Source organism: Leuciscus leuciscus, assembly GCF_965113295.1.
Source record: "Leuciscus leuciscus genome assembly, chromosome: 1".
Classification (NCBI taxonomy): Eukaryota; Metazoa; Chordata; class Actinopteri; order Cypriniformes; family Leuciscidae; genus Leuciscus; species Leuciscus leuciscus.
In genome coordinates this window covers 40,144,109-40,158,017 of record NC_138725.1, presented here as the reverse complement: position 1 = coordinate 40,158,017, position 13,909 = coordinate 40,144,109, and the positions used below count along the sequence as shown (strand labels likewise).

Here is a 13,909-nt window from a genome sequence, read left to right as displayed (position 1 = left end):
GGGCATTTACAGTTTCGGGCTAAATGCCCTGCTGACATAGGAGAAATTAAAATAATTAAAAGAAATAAGAATAATTAAAACAGTTTAGAAAAATAGAGTAAAATACAGTACAGTACAAACAGTCGGACGAACAGCGGCACAGTGCTCATTCAGTAAATGCACAGCTAAACAGAAGTGTTTTGAGTCTGGATTTGAATGTGACCACTGTAGGAGCACATCTGATCTCTTCTGGAAGCTGGTTCCAGCTGTGGCTGGCATAATAGCTAAAAGCAGACTCACCATGCTTAGAGTGAACCCTTGGTATTTCTAGCTGATATGATCCTAATGATCTGAGTGATCTGTTGGGTTTATATTCAGTGAGCATATCTGCAATGTATTGAGGTCCTAGGCCATTGAATGATTTATATACCAGTAATAATACTTTGAAATCAATCCTAAATCTAACTGGGAGCCAGTGTAAAGACCTGAGGACTGGTGTGATATGTTCATATTTTCTGGTTCTGCTCAGAATCCTGGCGGCAGCGTTCTGTATGAGCTGCAACTGTCTTATGGTCTTTTTGGGAAGGCCAGTGAGGAGTCCATTACAATAATCCACCCTGCTGGTGATGAAAGCATGCACAAGTTTCTCTAAGTCTTGTCTGGAAACAAAGCATCTAATTCTTGCAATATTTTTCAGATGATAGTATGCAGATTTAGTTATTGCTTTGACATGACTACTGAAACTAAGGTCTGACTCTAGTGTCACACCAAGATTCCTGACTTGATGTTTAGTTGTTTTACCCCTAGAGTGAAGGTATGCGTTCACTTTGAGAACTTCATCTTTGTTTCCAAACGCAATAACTTCAGTTTTGTCTTTGTTTAATTGAAGAAAGTTTTGACACATCCAACTGTTGACTTCGTCAATGCATCGGCACAGGGAGTCAATGGGGCTGTAATCGTTAGGCGATAGGGCTAAGTACAGCTGTGTGTCGTCTGCATAGCTGTGGTAAGCAATTTGGTTATTTCTCATTATTTGGCTCATTGGGAGCATATACAGGTTGAACAGGAGTGGCGCAAGAATTGAGCCTTGAGGGACTCCGCATGTCATGGATGTCCACTCAGACTTATGGTCTCCTATACTCACATAATAACCTCTCCCATCTAAGTATGACCTGAACCATTTTAGGACTATCCCAGAAAGCCCCACCCAGTTTTCCAGCCTGTCAAGAAGTATGTTGTGATCGACAGTGTCAAATGCAGCACTGAGGTCGAGTAGTACCAGCACTGATAATTTGCCTGAATCAGTATTTAAGCGAATATCGTTTATTATCTTTATGAGCGCTGTCTCTGTGCTGTGATGCGGTCGGAAACCAGATTGAAAATTATCAAAGTATCCATTCGAGCTTAAGAATTTGTTCAGCTGATTGAAGACAACTTTTTCAATGATCTTGCCTATGAAAGGAAGATTTGAGATCGGTCTATAGTTGCTTAATATGGTCTTATCCAGATTGCTCTTTTTCAGGAGGGGCTTGACAACTGCAGTTTTCAGGGAGTTTGGAAAACTCCCAGAGAGAAGTGAGGCATTTACCACTTCTAGAAGATCTGCTTCTAAACTGTTTAGCACAATTTTGAAGAAAGATGTGGGAAGTGTGTCAAGGGCGCATGTTGATGTTTTAAGGTGTTGTACGGTTTCTTCCAAAATTTTGCCATCAATTTCTTTGAAGTCAGACATAGTAACTACTTTCTCAGGTGGTCTGATCTGTCTGACCTCAGTGCAACTCAAGGATGTGCTGATCACCTTTCTGATATTATTGATTTTCTCAGAGAAGAAAGAAGCAAACTCACTGCACTTGCTGTTTGAGAGCATTTCACTAGGAATCTGGCTTGGGGGGTTTGTCAGTCTCTCTACAGTAGCAAAAAGAGTGCGTGTGTTGTTTAAATTGCTGTTTATAATATTTGAGAAGAAAGTCTGTCTAGCTTTGCCTAGTTCCATATTGAAAGCATGAAGGCTGTCTTTGTAGATGTTATAATGGACTACAAGTTTTGTCTTCCGCCACATGCGCTCTGCTTTTCTGCATTGTCTTTTCATATGTTGCACTGCTGTTGAGTTTCTCCAAGGTGCTTTTTGTCTGCCACTCTTCTTCCTGACTTTAACAGGAGCAATATCATCAATTATATTTTTAACTTTTGAGTTAAAAGAATCAAGGAGAAAATCAACAGAGTCAGCAGATATGCTTGGTGTTAAGGATATAGCCTTCATAAATAGTACACTAGTGTTCTCATTTAAGCATCTCTTCTTGACAGACACAGATTTAGCTTCAGTGGCAGGAGAGATCAATATATCAAAGAAAATACAGAAATGATCAGACAGTGCTACATCCTTAATAAAAATCGATGAAATGTTTAGACCCTTACTGATAAGTAAATCTAGAGTGTGTCCATGATTGTGTGTGGGTCCATGTACATGCTGAGTCAGATCAAAAGTTTTTAAAACAGTTTTGATTTCTTTTGCCATATTGTTTTCTGCATTATCTATGTGAATGTTAAAATCTCCAGCAATGGCAAAACAGTCAAACTCTGAGGTAATTGTTGATAACAGTTCTGTAAAGTCCTCAGCAAAGGCTGGAGAATATTTTGGAGGCCTGTAAATAATGATAAGTAAAATGCGAGGAGCACCTTTTAACACAGTACCCAGATATTCGAAAGACGGGTAATTCCCAAATGATATTTGCTTACATTGATAGATATCTTTAAAAAGAGCAGCTAGACCCCCACCTCTCTTAACAGCTCTGCAGACACTCATAAAAGTAAAGTTAGGAGGGGCTGTTTCATTGAGGATTGTTGCACTGCAGCTGTATTCTAGCCAGGTTTCATTTAGAAACATAAAGTCCAGGTTGTTTGTGGTTATTAAGTCGTTGACTAGAAGTGATTTATTTTTAAGTGAGCGAATGTTTAAAAGTGCTAACTTAACAGTCTTACTTTTTGTCCCCACAGCAATCTTAGTTTGACATGTAATAGGCACCAGATTAGTTGGGTTTGCTGTACGGCTATTGAAGGCCTTAGACTTTCTATCTTGTAATAGAACAGCAATAGAGAAAGATACAGGCACACTGGGTTCCCGCTTGTTCTGTAAACATTTGAGAAAGTTACTGTTATCATAACAGGAACCCAAAACACATCACTGAGAGCTGGTATCAGTTGTTTTTGGTTCACCTCGAGCAGATGGAGGAGGGTGTGGGCCCTGGCGTTTTGGCCGAAGAGGCCGAAGAGCTCTCACAGGAGGAGGGGGCGGGCGAGCTCGGCGCGCAGGCTTCGGTGTTTGAGGTGCCTGACGATTTTTGGTTGGTATCTGGGGGCTTGCAGCAAAAGAGTGGGATAGTCTGGTTCCAGCATGCACTAATTCTTCCATTTTCTGTGAGAAGCACAGGAGTGGAGTCGCTGGCGAGAGTGAGAAAGTATCTGGTGAAAGGGGCTGTTGCTCAGGTGTTATAGGAGGCTGTGATATGCTGTCCTGGCTTCCCTGGCTGTTTTCCAGGAAGTCGTCCTTGGGTGCTGAATCTTGGAGCAGTTCTAATGTGTCTGTCTGTGGTGAGCTCTGTGGGCATGGCTCAGCTGAGATTGTGTCCGTGAGCAGAGGTTGTTGTGGCTCAGTGGTGTTATCATTGTCCTTGTGTGATATGTCAACCGCATGTCCATCTTGTTGCTGAAGTGAAGTCCCGTGTTCATTCATACTGTTTCCAGGTGTGTGTGTGTCGTTCAGATTGACACACACTGCAGAAGGATGATTGAGGGAGAAGTCGATATTGTCCTTTAACACTCTTGAACCAAGTTTGTTTGGGTGATGGCCATCCCGATGAAATAGTTGTCTCTGACTCCAGAAAAGATTGAAGTTGTCAATGAAGTTTACTCCTTTTATATTGCAGGTTTTTTGCAGCCATGTATTAATCCCAAGCAGCCGAGAAAACCTGTTTGTTCCTCTTGCTGGGAGTGGTCCACTGATGAATGTTTGAACTTTCAGTCTTTTAAGTGTTTCAAAAAGTTCGTTGAAATCCTTCTTAAGGAGTTCTGACTGCTCTTTATGAATATCATTCTTCCCCACATGAATTATGAGTCGATTTGCAGTCTTATGTTTCATCAGAATGTTCTGAAGTTCCCTGTTTATATCAGAAGTTGTTGCTTTTGGAAGGCAGCATGTAGTTGTATCCCTGCTGCTAATGTTTCTGATTATGGAGTCCCCCACTATCAGAGTCCTGGGCTCGGCTGTGCTCTGAGCTGAGTGCCGCTGTCTGCTCGACCTTGAGCGCCAGTTAGCATCAGTGTTAGCTACTGGCTGATACAGTCTGTGTTCGATCACATTCATCACGTTTGGGGATTCCTCATTTACATTCATTAGTACTTCAAATCTGTTCTCAAGATGTATAGGTGTTGGTGGGAGACCAGTGTTTGCCATCCTTGTCAGAGCTGTATCTGGGGTAGAGGATGCTACTGCGGCAATATGTGGGGCTCGTGACAATCTGATGTCTCGAGTGCCTTTGGGTCTCGCTCCCTGTTTGTGCCATCGATTTGTAAGTCGATCGGCTTGTTTCTCTACCTGTCGAGGAGCACTAGTTTCATGGGACTCACCGGCTATATGCTGAGGGTGTCCATGACGAAGCTCTATTGTGTGTTCCGTCTGGTTTGGTGGTCCCGTAAATAACTTTGTTTCAAGAACTGCAATCCTTTGTAAAAGTCTGTGGCAGTTAGTGCAGCAAGTAGATTCCAGAAGAGGCATTTTCTCTCTTATCCTTGTAGGCAGTTGTGTTTTCCTTTCCCCGGAATGTAAGCTGGTCGGGTAGAAGAATTCTGCGTTTTTGTGGTAATCCAAACTTTGTCGTTTGAGCACTGTGCTGATTTGCTGAAGTTAAAATTAGGTGATAAAAGGAGCTAAAATATAAAAATATAGAAGATAAAATATAAAAGCGATAGAGCAAAGCGCGGAGCAGTAAGCAAGAGCGTCCGAACGGTAGCTGAGTTGAGCAGGAAGTGCTCAACTTGCTGAAGTTAAAATTAGGTGATAAAAGGAGCTAAAATATAAAAATATAGAAGATAAAATATAAAAGCGATAGAGCAAAGCGCGGAGCAGTATAAAATTTAGTCAGTAAATCAAACTAAACGGCACACTTTGCCTGCATTCACCCTACATTTATTTAAGAGTGCATTTACTATTGGAAGCTACGGCCAAAAAGCCTCTGAAAAGACCAAGAAAAAAAACATGGGAATGTTCAGGTTATGAAATATACTTTAATGTAGGACACATACAAAGAATACACAGAGAAAATCATGATTATCCTATTTGAATCTGCCCTTCCACCATATCCGACTCCCTCATCTTTGACTCTCACTTCCTTCCTCCACAGCTTTTCTTGGGGGGCACTTCAGTCTTCTGCCACAGACTTGGAGTAGTAATACCAATCACACCGAGAGCAATTATCTCTCCAGCATTCCCACTGAGTTTACTCTCCTCATCTGAACCCATTCCCAGATCATCCTCCTTCTCATGAACCACCACCGCACGTCCCAGAATGGAATAAGGCCCAAAGAGCTTGGCGTCTGGAAGCGTCAGGAACTGCCTTATAACTCCTTTCTTGGAAGCAAAGTTGCCCAGGTCTCCAGGATGATGAGGGTGGTCAACGCCGTTTGGATTATAATGAGGACCAACAGTGATGCAGCCTTGACTGAGGTCTCCATACTGATGGATGTGCATGGCACGCTCTTGATCGATGGCAGGCAAACCACGGAGGTTGATTTTCACTTCTAAATCTCCATTGGGGAAGACCTGCTTGAAGAGGATTTGCCCAAAGATCTTTGGCTGGTTACGTGGCAAATTGGGGCTGGGAGTTACTTCACAAGTGGCATAGATTGTGCTGTCGAACTCCACGACTTCCGGCTGTGGAGCTTCAGGCAAACAAACTGGAGGTTTGTGGAACTCTCCTCCTTGTATATGCAGCACCAGCAATATCAGAGGGAATATTAGGATGATTTTCTCCATGTTGATCTTTAAAGCCTACAATGGAGAGTGGATTCAGTGAAATCATGCCATTTGGTTTAAGAATGTAATATTTTTGATAAAAAGTCAAAGCTTTGTTGCAGGGAGCTTTGAGAATGGAAGTTGCATTAGGTAAAATAGCACAACCAGATTAGTTTGCAACGAAAAACCATACAAGAACCCAGACAGCAACATAGTGTCGGCCCAGATCCGGCCCACATCTGGGCCGTGTGTAATCCATGTGTACCAGATGTGGGCCGACACCATGTTGCGGTCTGGAAAACTCTATAATTTTTTAAATGCTATGTACCCTTGTGAAAAAAAAATTAAGCCAAAGTGCCTATGATATATATACACACACACACACACACAGGTAAAGGACAGGTAAGATAAAAGACAAGATCTATACTTTTGCTTAAACTAACTTTTTTTAGTTGTACTAAATCAGGTCAGTTGATGGAGAAAATGGAATGGAGAAAAAAAAACAAGCCTAAAACAGCAAAGGTGCATTACCGTACAGCTGAAAAGTTGTCCTCAATCCGTGTGGAACCTGAATATTGCAGTCACAAAAATACTACAACGCTTAATCCGTGTGCAGTCCTGACCTGGGGTTGAGAGAAGGTTCCTTTGCAATTGCACTTTTGGCTGCTCTTATAGGAACTCATGTTGAGCTACAAGTTAACCATGATAGTCTGTTAGTCACTAATTAAGTTCACCTGTGTTTCATTTAGCTCCCTTTGTTTGCCTGTTTATGTATAGCGCTCAGTTTATTCAGTTTGTCCTAGACTCGAGCGTCTTATATCCCTGTGATCCTTGGCTCAAGCCGGACATAACGTATATTTCTGGTTTCGATTCCGGCAGGAAGATTATCCCCCAAAAATTCTGCCATCTTGAATTTTGTCCAAAACCTACTTCTGCGAACTAGTCCCAGGTTTTTTGCCCGACCGGAACCAAACCAGTGCAGAAAGATTCTCTGTAGACTGAATATCAATAATTATCGAAAAACAGTTGAAATTTACATTCACGGTCGCTAAGGGGGGCCAAAACGTACGCTGTGGGCGGAGCCACTTTTACTAAAATGGCTATAACCCGAGAAGCAAATGAGATAGCTTCACCAAATTCGGTACACAAATGTACGGGCTCAATATTTGGTCAAAGTAAAAAAAAATCGCGCCGATTGAACACTAGTTGGCGCTATAACATGAAAAAACCCTAAAAAGGGCTATGACCACCTGACCGTTAGTCCGATTGACTTGAAAATTGGTATGCAGTGTCTTGGTCCAAGGTGCCACGTATGTATATGAGGACATTGGCGTATCTCAAAAAGCATGGCCGCCATCGGCCAATGAAGTTTGACTCGGTGGGCATGTTCAACTCATGGTCCTAGAGGTCTCCAAGAATTTTGAAAGAAATCGGCCACTAGTTGGCGCTAACGAGGTTTACGCCCTCTGTAATCACGTGGTGTTACACACATCCACACAATATGCATATCATTTGATAGATCTCCTCATCCTGAACAACTTTGCCTCGAGAACCACTGCTGTCAATCAAACCGTTCATTGAATATTCATGATTATGCCAAAAACCTACTTTTGCGAACTAGTCCTAGGCGTTTTCGCCCGATCGCAACCAAACCAGTCTAGGAAAATTCTCTGGACTCTCTAGATCAATAATTATCCCCCAAAAAAGTTGAACTTTTGCATTTGGATGGCTATAACAGGCTCATTTAGAAAATGGGCGTGGCAAAATTAACTCGAAAGCCTATATATCCTAAACGAAAACTCAGAACTTCACGAAAATTGGTGAGCATATGTGAAATAACATTGTAAACAAGCATGCACAATTTTATGGAGATCGGACCATAGGTGGCACTATAACTGTTAAAAAGCTTTGAAAACCATATATTTCCTATGTTAAATTGGCTGGAAATGGTCTTTTCCATGTATGATGTCAGTGGTTAAATGGTTGCCAAATAAAACGTAATGTCTTTTTATGCATTTGTGCTTGAAGGCCTTAAATGCTTGAACCCCGATAAATGCTGCTTGCAGCTTTAATTTGGAATTTCTCTGAAATTAAAAATCTTTGGGAACTTTTGGGATACTGGAAGTACACAACTGCAGGAAATATATCACACTTTGCAAGTGATTTTTGGTCATTTTATTACAAAAATCTTACATATTGTAGCTTTAAACACCTTACAAGAAACAAAACACATTTTAAAATCTTTTTTTTTTTTGCATTTTGATTCCCTGTTAACTGTAGTAACAAACTGTCAGAATAATATACCCATTTGTTGACATTTAGCGAGAAACCTTATCATTTAGAAAATAAAATCTTATGTCAGAGGTTATGTCTACCTTCAACAATAAGGGTGTCCTCCCTTGAGATGTAGCCACACCCTCCAGTGTAATATTGCATCAACCAAAACCATTGTATCATTTAAAGAAATAGTGTATCTTTAATTAAAGGCCATTGTCATGCTCTTAAGTGTTAACCCATTGAGCACAGTAAATCAAACTAAACGGCACACTTTGCCTGCATTCACCCTACATTTATTTAAGAGTGCATTTACTATTGGAAGCTACGGCCAAAAAGCCTCTGAAAAGACCAAGAAAAAAAACATGGGAATGTTCAGGTTATGAAATATACTTTAATGTAGGACACATACAAAGAATACACAGAAAATCATGATTATCCTATTTGAATCTGCCCTTCCACCATATCCGACTCCCTCATCTTTGACTCTCACTTCCTTCCTCCACAGCTTTTCTTGGGGGGCACTTCAGTCTTCTGCCACAGACTTGGAGTAGTAATACCAATCACACCGAGAGCAATTATCTCTCCAGCATTCCCACTGAGTTTACTCTCCTCATCTGAACCCATTCCCAGATCATCCTCCTTCTCATGAACCACCACCGCACGTCCCAGAATGGAATAAGGCCCAAAGAGCTTGGCGTCTGGAAGCGTCAGGAACTGCCTTATAACTCCTTTCTTGGAAGCAAAGTTGCCCAGGTCTCCAGGATGATGAGGGTGGTCAACGCCGTTTGGATTATAATGAGGACCAACAGTGATGCAGCCTTGACTGAGGTCTCCATACTGATGGATGTGCATGGCACGCTCTTGATCGATGGCAGGCAAACCACGGAGGTTGATTTTCACTTCTAAATCTCCATTGGGGAAGACCTGCTTGAAGAGGATTTGCCCAAAGATCTTTGGCTGGTTACGTGGCAAATTGGGGCTGGGAGTTACTTCACAAGTGGCATAGATTGTGCTGTCGAACTCCACGACTTCCGGCTGTGGAGCTTCAGGCAAACAAACTGGAGGTTTGTGGAACTCTCCTCCTTGTATATGCAGCACCAGCAATATCAGAGGGAATATTAGGATGATTTTCTCCATGTTGATCTTTAAAGCCTACAATGGAGAGTGGATTCAGTGAAATCATGCCATTTGGTTTAAGAATGTAATATTTTTGATAAAAAGTCAAAGCTTTGTTGCAGGGAGCTTTGAGAATGGAAGTTGCATTAGGTAAAATAGCACAACCAGATTAGTTTGCAACGAAAAACCATACAAGAACCCAGACAGCAACATAGTGTCGGCCCAGATCCGGCCCACATCTGGGCCGTGTGTAATCCATGTGTACCAGATGTGGGCCGACACCATGTTGCGGTCTGGAAAACTCTATAATTTTTGAAATGCTATGTACCCTTGTGAAAAAAAAATTAAGCCAAAGTGCCTATGATATATATACACACACACACACACAGGTAAAGGACAGGTAAGATAAAAGACAAGATCTATACTTTTGCTTAAACTAACTTTTTTTAGTTGTACTAAATCAGGTCAGTTGATGGAGAAAATGGAATGGAGAAAAAAAACAAGCCTAAAACAGCAAAGGTGCATTACCGTACAGCTGAAAAGTTGTCCTCAATCCGTGTGGAGCCTGAATATTGCAGTCAAAAAAATACTACAACGCTTAATCCGTGTGCAGTCCTGACCTGGGGTTGAGAGAAGGTTCCTTTGCAATTGCACTTTTGGCTGCTCTTATAGGAACTCATGTTGAGCTACAAGTTAACCATGATAGTCTGTTAGTCACTAATTAAGTTCACCTGTGTTTCATTTAGCTCCCTTTGTTTGCCTGTTTATGTATAGCGCTCAGTTTATTCAGTTCTTTGTCTTGCATTGCACAATGTGTTCTCCAGTGTTTTGTGTTTATTAAAACAAGTACTGCTATAGATTCCTCTTCTCTTCATTTGGTGGCTCATTCTCATTTTAGTTCTCCTTTTGTCCCAAAGTCTGCTTGCCATGGTCCATAATGTTTGAACGAAACAACTCCATGAGCGTGCCGCTAGACGTAACGCAGTTGTCGCCATGGTTACTATGGCAGTACGAGCGGAAACCAGTGATAACGCGGATATTACGTCATTGACAGGCGGCAAGTGAACATGGACGAGCCATTATTAGGGGTTCAAGCACGAAGTGCTGAAACCCTATTGTAATTGTTAGGGGTTTTATTATTATTATTCCGCCGTAAAACTGATCGTGCAGCCCAAACCGTAAATGCTGGAGTCTTGAAACTTGGCCAAATGGTAGTCCTCAATTTGGGGAGAACCTATCAAAGTATGACCCCGATTGGCCAATAGGTGGCGCTACAGCAAGCAAAAGTATGAAATTGCTCATAACCCCTAGACGGTTTGTCCTAGACTCAAGCGTCTTATATCCCTGTGATCCTTGGCTCAAGCCGGACATAACGTATATTTCTGGTTTCGATTCCGGCAGGAAGATTATCCCCAAAAAATTCTGCCATCTTGAATTTTGTCCAAAACCTACTTCTGCGAACTAGTCCCAGGTTTTTTGCCCGACCGGAACCAAACCAGTGCAGAAAGATTCTCTGTAGACTGAATATCAATAATTATCGAAAAACAGTTGAAATTTACATTCACGGTCGCTAAGGGGGGCCAAAACGTACGCTGTGGGCGGAGCCACTTTTACTAAAATGGCTATAACCCGAGAAGCAAATGAGATAGCTTCACCAAATTCGGTACACATATGTAAGGGCTCAATATTTGGTCAAAGTAAAAAAAAAATCGCGCCGATTGAACACTAGTTGGCGCTATAACATGAAAAAACCCTAAAAAGGGCTATGACCACCTGACCGTTAGTCCGATTGACTTGAAAATTGGTATGCAGTGTCTTGGTCCAAGGTGCCACGTATGTATATGAGGACATTGGCGTATCTCAAAAAGCATGGCCGCCATCGGCCAATGAAGTTTGACTCGGTGGGCATGTTCAACTCATGGTCCTAGAGGTCTCCAAGAATTTTGAAAGAAATCGGCCACTAGTTGGCGCTAACGAGGTTTACGCCCTCTGTAATCACGTGGTGTTACACACATCCACACAATATGCATATCATTTGATAGATCTCCTCATCCTGAACAACTTTGCCTCGAGAACCACTGCTGTCAATCAAACCGTTCATTGAATATTCATGATTATGCCAAAAACCTACTTTTGCGAACTAGTCCTAGGCGTTTTCGCCCGATCGCAACCAAACCAGTCTAGGAAAATTCTCTGGACTCTCTAGATCAATAATTATCCCCCCAAAAAGTTGAACTTTTGCATTTGAATGGCTATAACAGGGTCATTTAGAAAATGGGCGTGGCAAAATTAACTCGAAAGCCTATATATCCTAAACGAAAACTCAGAACTTCACGAAAATTGGTGAGCATATGTGAAATAACATTGTAAACAAGCATGCACAATTTTATGGAGATCGGACCATAGGTGGCGCTATAACTGTTAAAAAGCTTTGAAAACCATATATTTCCTATGTTAAATTGGCTGGAAATGGTCTTTTCCATGTATGATGTCAGTGGTTAAATGGTTGCCAAATAAAACGTAATGTCTTTTTATGCATTTGTGCTTGAAGGCCTTAAATGCTTGAACCCCGATAAATGCTGCTTGCAGCTTTAATTTGGAATTTCTCTGAAATTAAAAATCTTTGGGAACTTTTGGGATACTGGAAGTACACAACTGCAGGAAATATATCACACTTTGCAAGTGATTTTTGGTTATTTTATTACAAAAATCTTACATATTGTAGCTTTAAACACCTTACAAGAAACAAAACACATTTTAAAATCTTTTTTTTTTTTGCATTTTGATTCCCTGTTAACTGTAGTAACAAACTGTCAGAATAATATACCCATTTGTTGACATTTAGCGAGAAACCTTATCATTTAGAAAATAAAATCTTATGTCAGAGGTTATGTCTACCTTCAACAATAAGGGTGTCCTCCCTTGAGATGTAGCCACACCCTCCAGTGTCATATTGCATCAACCAAAACCATTGTATCATTTAAAGAAATAGTGTATCTTTAATTAAAGGCCATTGTCATGCTCTTAAAGTGTTAACCCATTGAGCACAGTAAATCAAACTAAACGGCCCACTTTGCCTGCATTCACCCTACATTTATTTTTAAGAGTGCATTTACTATTGGAAGCTACGGCCAAAAAGCCTCTGAAAAGACCAAGAAAAAAAACATGGGAATGTTCAGGTTATGAAATATACTTTAATGTAGGACACATACAAAGAATACACAAGGAAAATCATGATTATCCTATTTGAATCTGCCCTTCCACCATATCCGACTCCCTCATCTTTGACTCTCACTTCCTTCCTCCACAGCTTTTCTTGGGGGGCACTTCAGTCTTCTGCCACAGACTTGGAGTAGTAATACCAATCACACCGAGAGCAATTATCTCTCCAGCATTCCCACTGAGTTTACTCTCCTCATCTGAACCCATTCCCAGATCATCCTCCTTCTCATGAACCACCACCGCACGTCCCAGAATGGAATAAGGCCCAAAGAGCTTGGCGTCTGGAAGCGTCAGGAACTGCCTTATAACTCCTTTCTTGGAAGCAAAGTTGCCCAGGTCTCCAGGATGATGAGGGTGGTCAACGCCGTTTGGATTATAATGAGGACCAACAGTGATGCAGCCTTGACTGAGGTCTCCATACTGATGGATGTGCATGGCACGCTCTTGATCGATGGCAGGCAAACCACGGAGGTTGATTTTCACTTCTAAATCTCCATTGGGGAAGACCTGCTTGAAGAGGATTTGCCCAAAGATCTTTGGCTGGTTACGTGGCAAATTGGGGCTGGGAGTTACTTCACAAGTGGCATAGATTGTGCTGTCGAACTCCACGACTTCCGGCTGTGGAGCTTCAGGCAAACAAACTGGAGATATGCAGCACCAGCAATATCAGAGGGAATATTAGGATGATTTTCTCCATGTTGATCTTTAAAGCCTACAATGGAGAGTGGATTCAGTGAAATCATGCCATTTGGTTTAAGAATGTAATATTTTTGATAAAAAGTCAAAGCTTTGTTGCAGGGAGCTTTGAGAATGGAAGTTGCATTAGGTAAAATAGCACAACCAGGGGTGCGTTTCCCGAAAGCATCGTTAGCCAACTATGGTCGCAAGTTCCCTCGTTGCCAATAGAGTTCAATGGACATTGCGATGAACTTGCGACCATAGTTGGCCAACGATGCTTTCGGGAAACGCACCCCAGATTAGTTTGCAACGAAAAACCATACAAGAACCCAGACAGCAACATAGTGTCGGCCCAGATCCGGCCCACATCTGGGCCGTGTGTAATCCATGTGTACCAGATGTGGGCCGACACCATGTTGCTGTCTGGAAAACTCTATAATTTTTTAATTGCTATGTACCCTTGTGAAAAAATTTTTTTTAAATAAAAATGCGCTTATTGGTATTGGATGTGTATCTGTAGTATCTTGAAAGTACAATAATAATAATAATAATAATAATAATAAAATAAAATAAAAACCTGTAGGTCCACTTGCAGATAATAACACTGGTGAATTATAAAAAGCCACTTAA

The 13,909-nt window shown here is 41.4% G+C and overlaps 3 protein-coding genes across 5 annotated transcripts; all 3 read right to left on the bottom strand.

Annotated features, from left to right (window-relative positions):
* Positions 1-5,310: 5,310 nt before the first annotated feature.
* Positions 5,311-6,605, bottom strand: LOC309508226 (extracellular superoxide dismutase [Cu-Zn]-like). Of its 2 annotated transcripts, none has more exons than XM_082182743.1 (2): positions 6,518-6,605; positions 5,311-6,022 (listed from the first exon to the last, which is right to left on the bottom strand). In XM_082182743.1, exon 2 carries the CDS (start codon positions 6,005-6,007, stop codon positions 5,357-5,359), a length of 651 nt encoding a protein of 216 aa, XP_082038869.1. In that variant the 5' UTR covers positions 6,008-6,022; positions 6,518-6,605; the 3' UTR covers positions 5,311-5,356. The 2 variants fall into 2 exon arrangements, with proteins under 2 accessions (XP_082038869.1, XP_082038870.1); XM_082182744.1 differs by having other exon boundaries at positions 6,523-6,581.
* Positions 6,606-8,703: 2,098 nt separating this feature from the next.
* On the bottom strand, positions 8,704-10,056 carry LOC309481885 (extracellular superoxide dismutase [Cu-Zn]-like). Of its 2 annotated transcripts, none has more exons than XM_082146983.1 (2): positions 9,908-10,056; positions 8,704-9,415 (listed from the first exon to the last, which is right to left on the bottom strand). In XM_082146983.1, the coding sequence occupies exon 2, from the start codon at positions 9,398-9,400 to the stop codon at positions 8,750-8,752; it is 651 nt and encodes a 216-aa protein (XP_082003109.1). In that variant the 5' UTR covers positions 9,401-9,415; positions 9,908-10,056; the 3' UTR covers positions 8,704-8,749. The 2 variants fall into 2 exon arrangements, with proteins under 2 accessions (XP_082003109.1, XP_082003110.1); XM_082146984.1 differs by having other exon boundaries at positions 9,913-10,024.
* A 2,154-nt stretch (positions 10,057-12,210) lies between these two features.
* LOC309474751 (extracellular superoxide dismutase [Cu-Zn]-like) lies at positions 12,211-13,255 on the bottom strand (the record flags this gene model as incomplete). Its single annotated transcript, XM_082137357.1, has 1 exon — positions 12,211-13,255. A coding segment is annotated over one exon (585 nt), but the record flags the coding sequence as incomplete, so codon positions are not given.
* Positions 13,256-13,909: the final 654 nt, after the last annotated feature.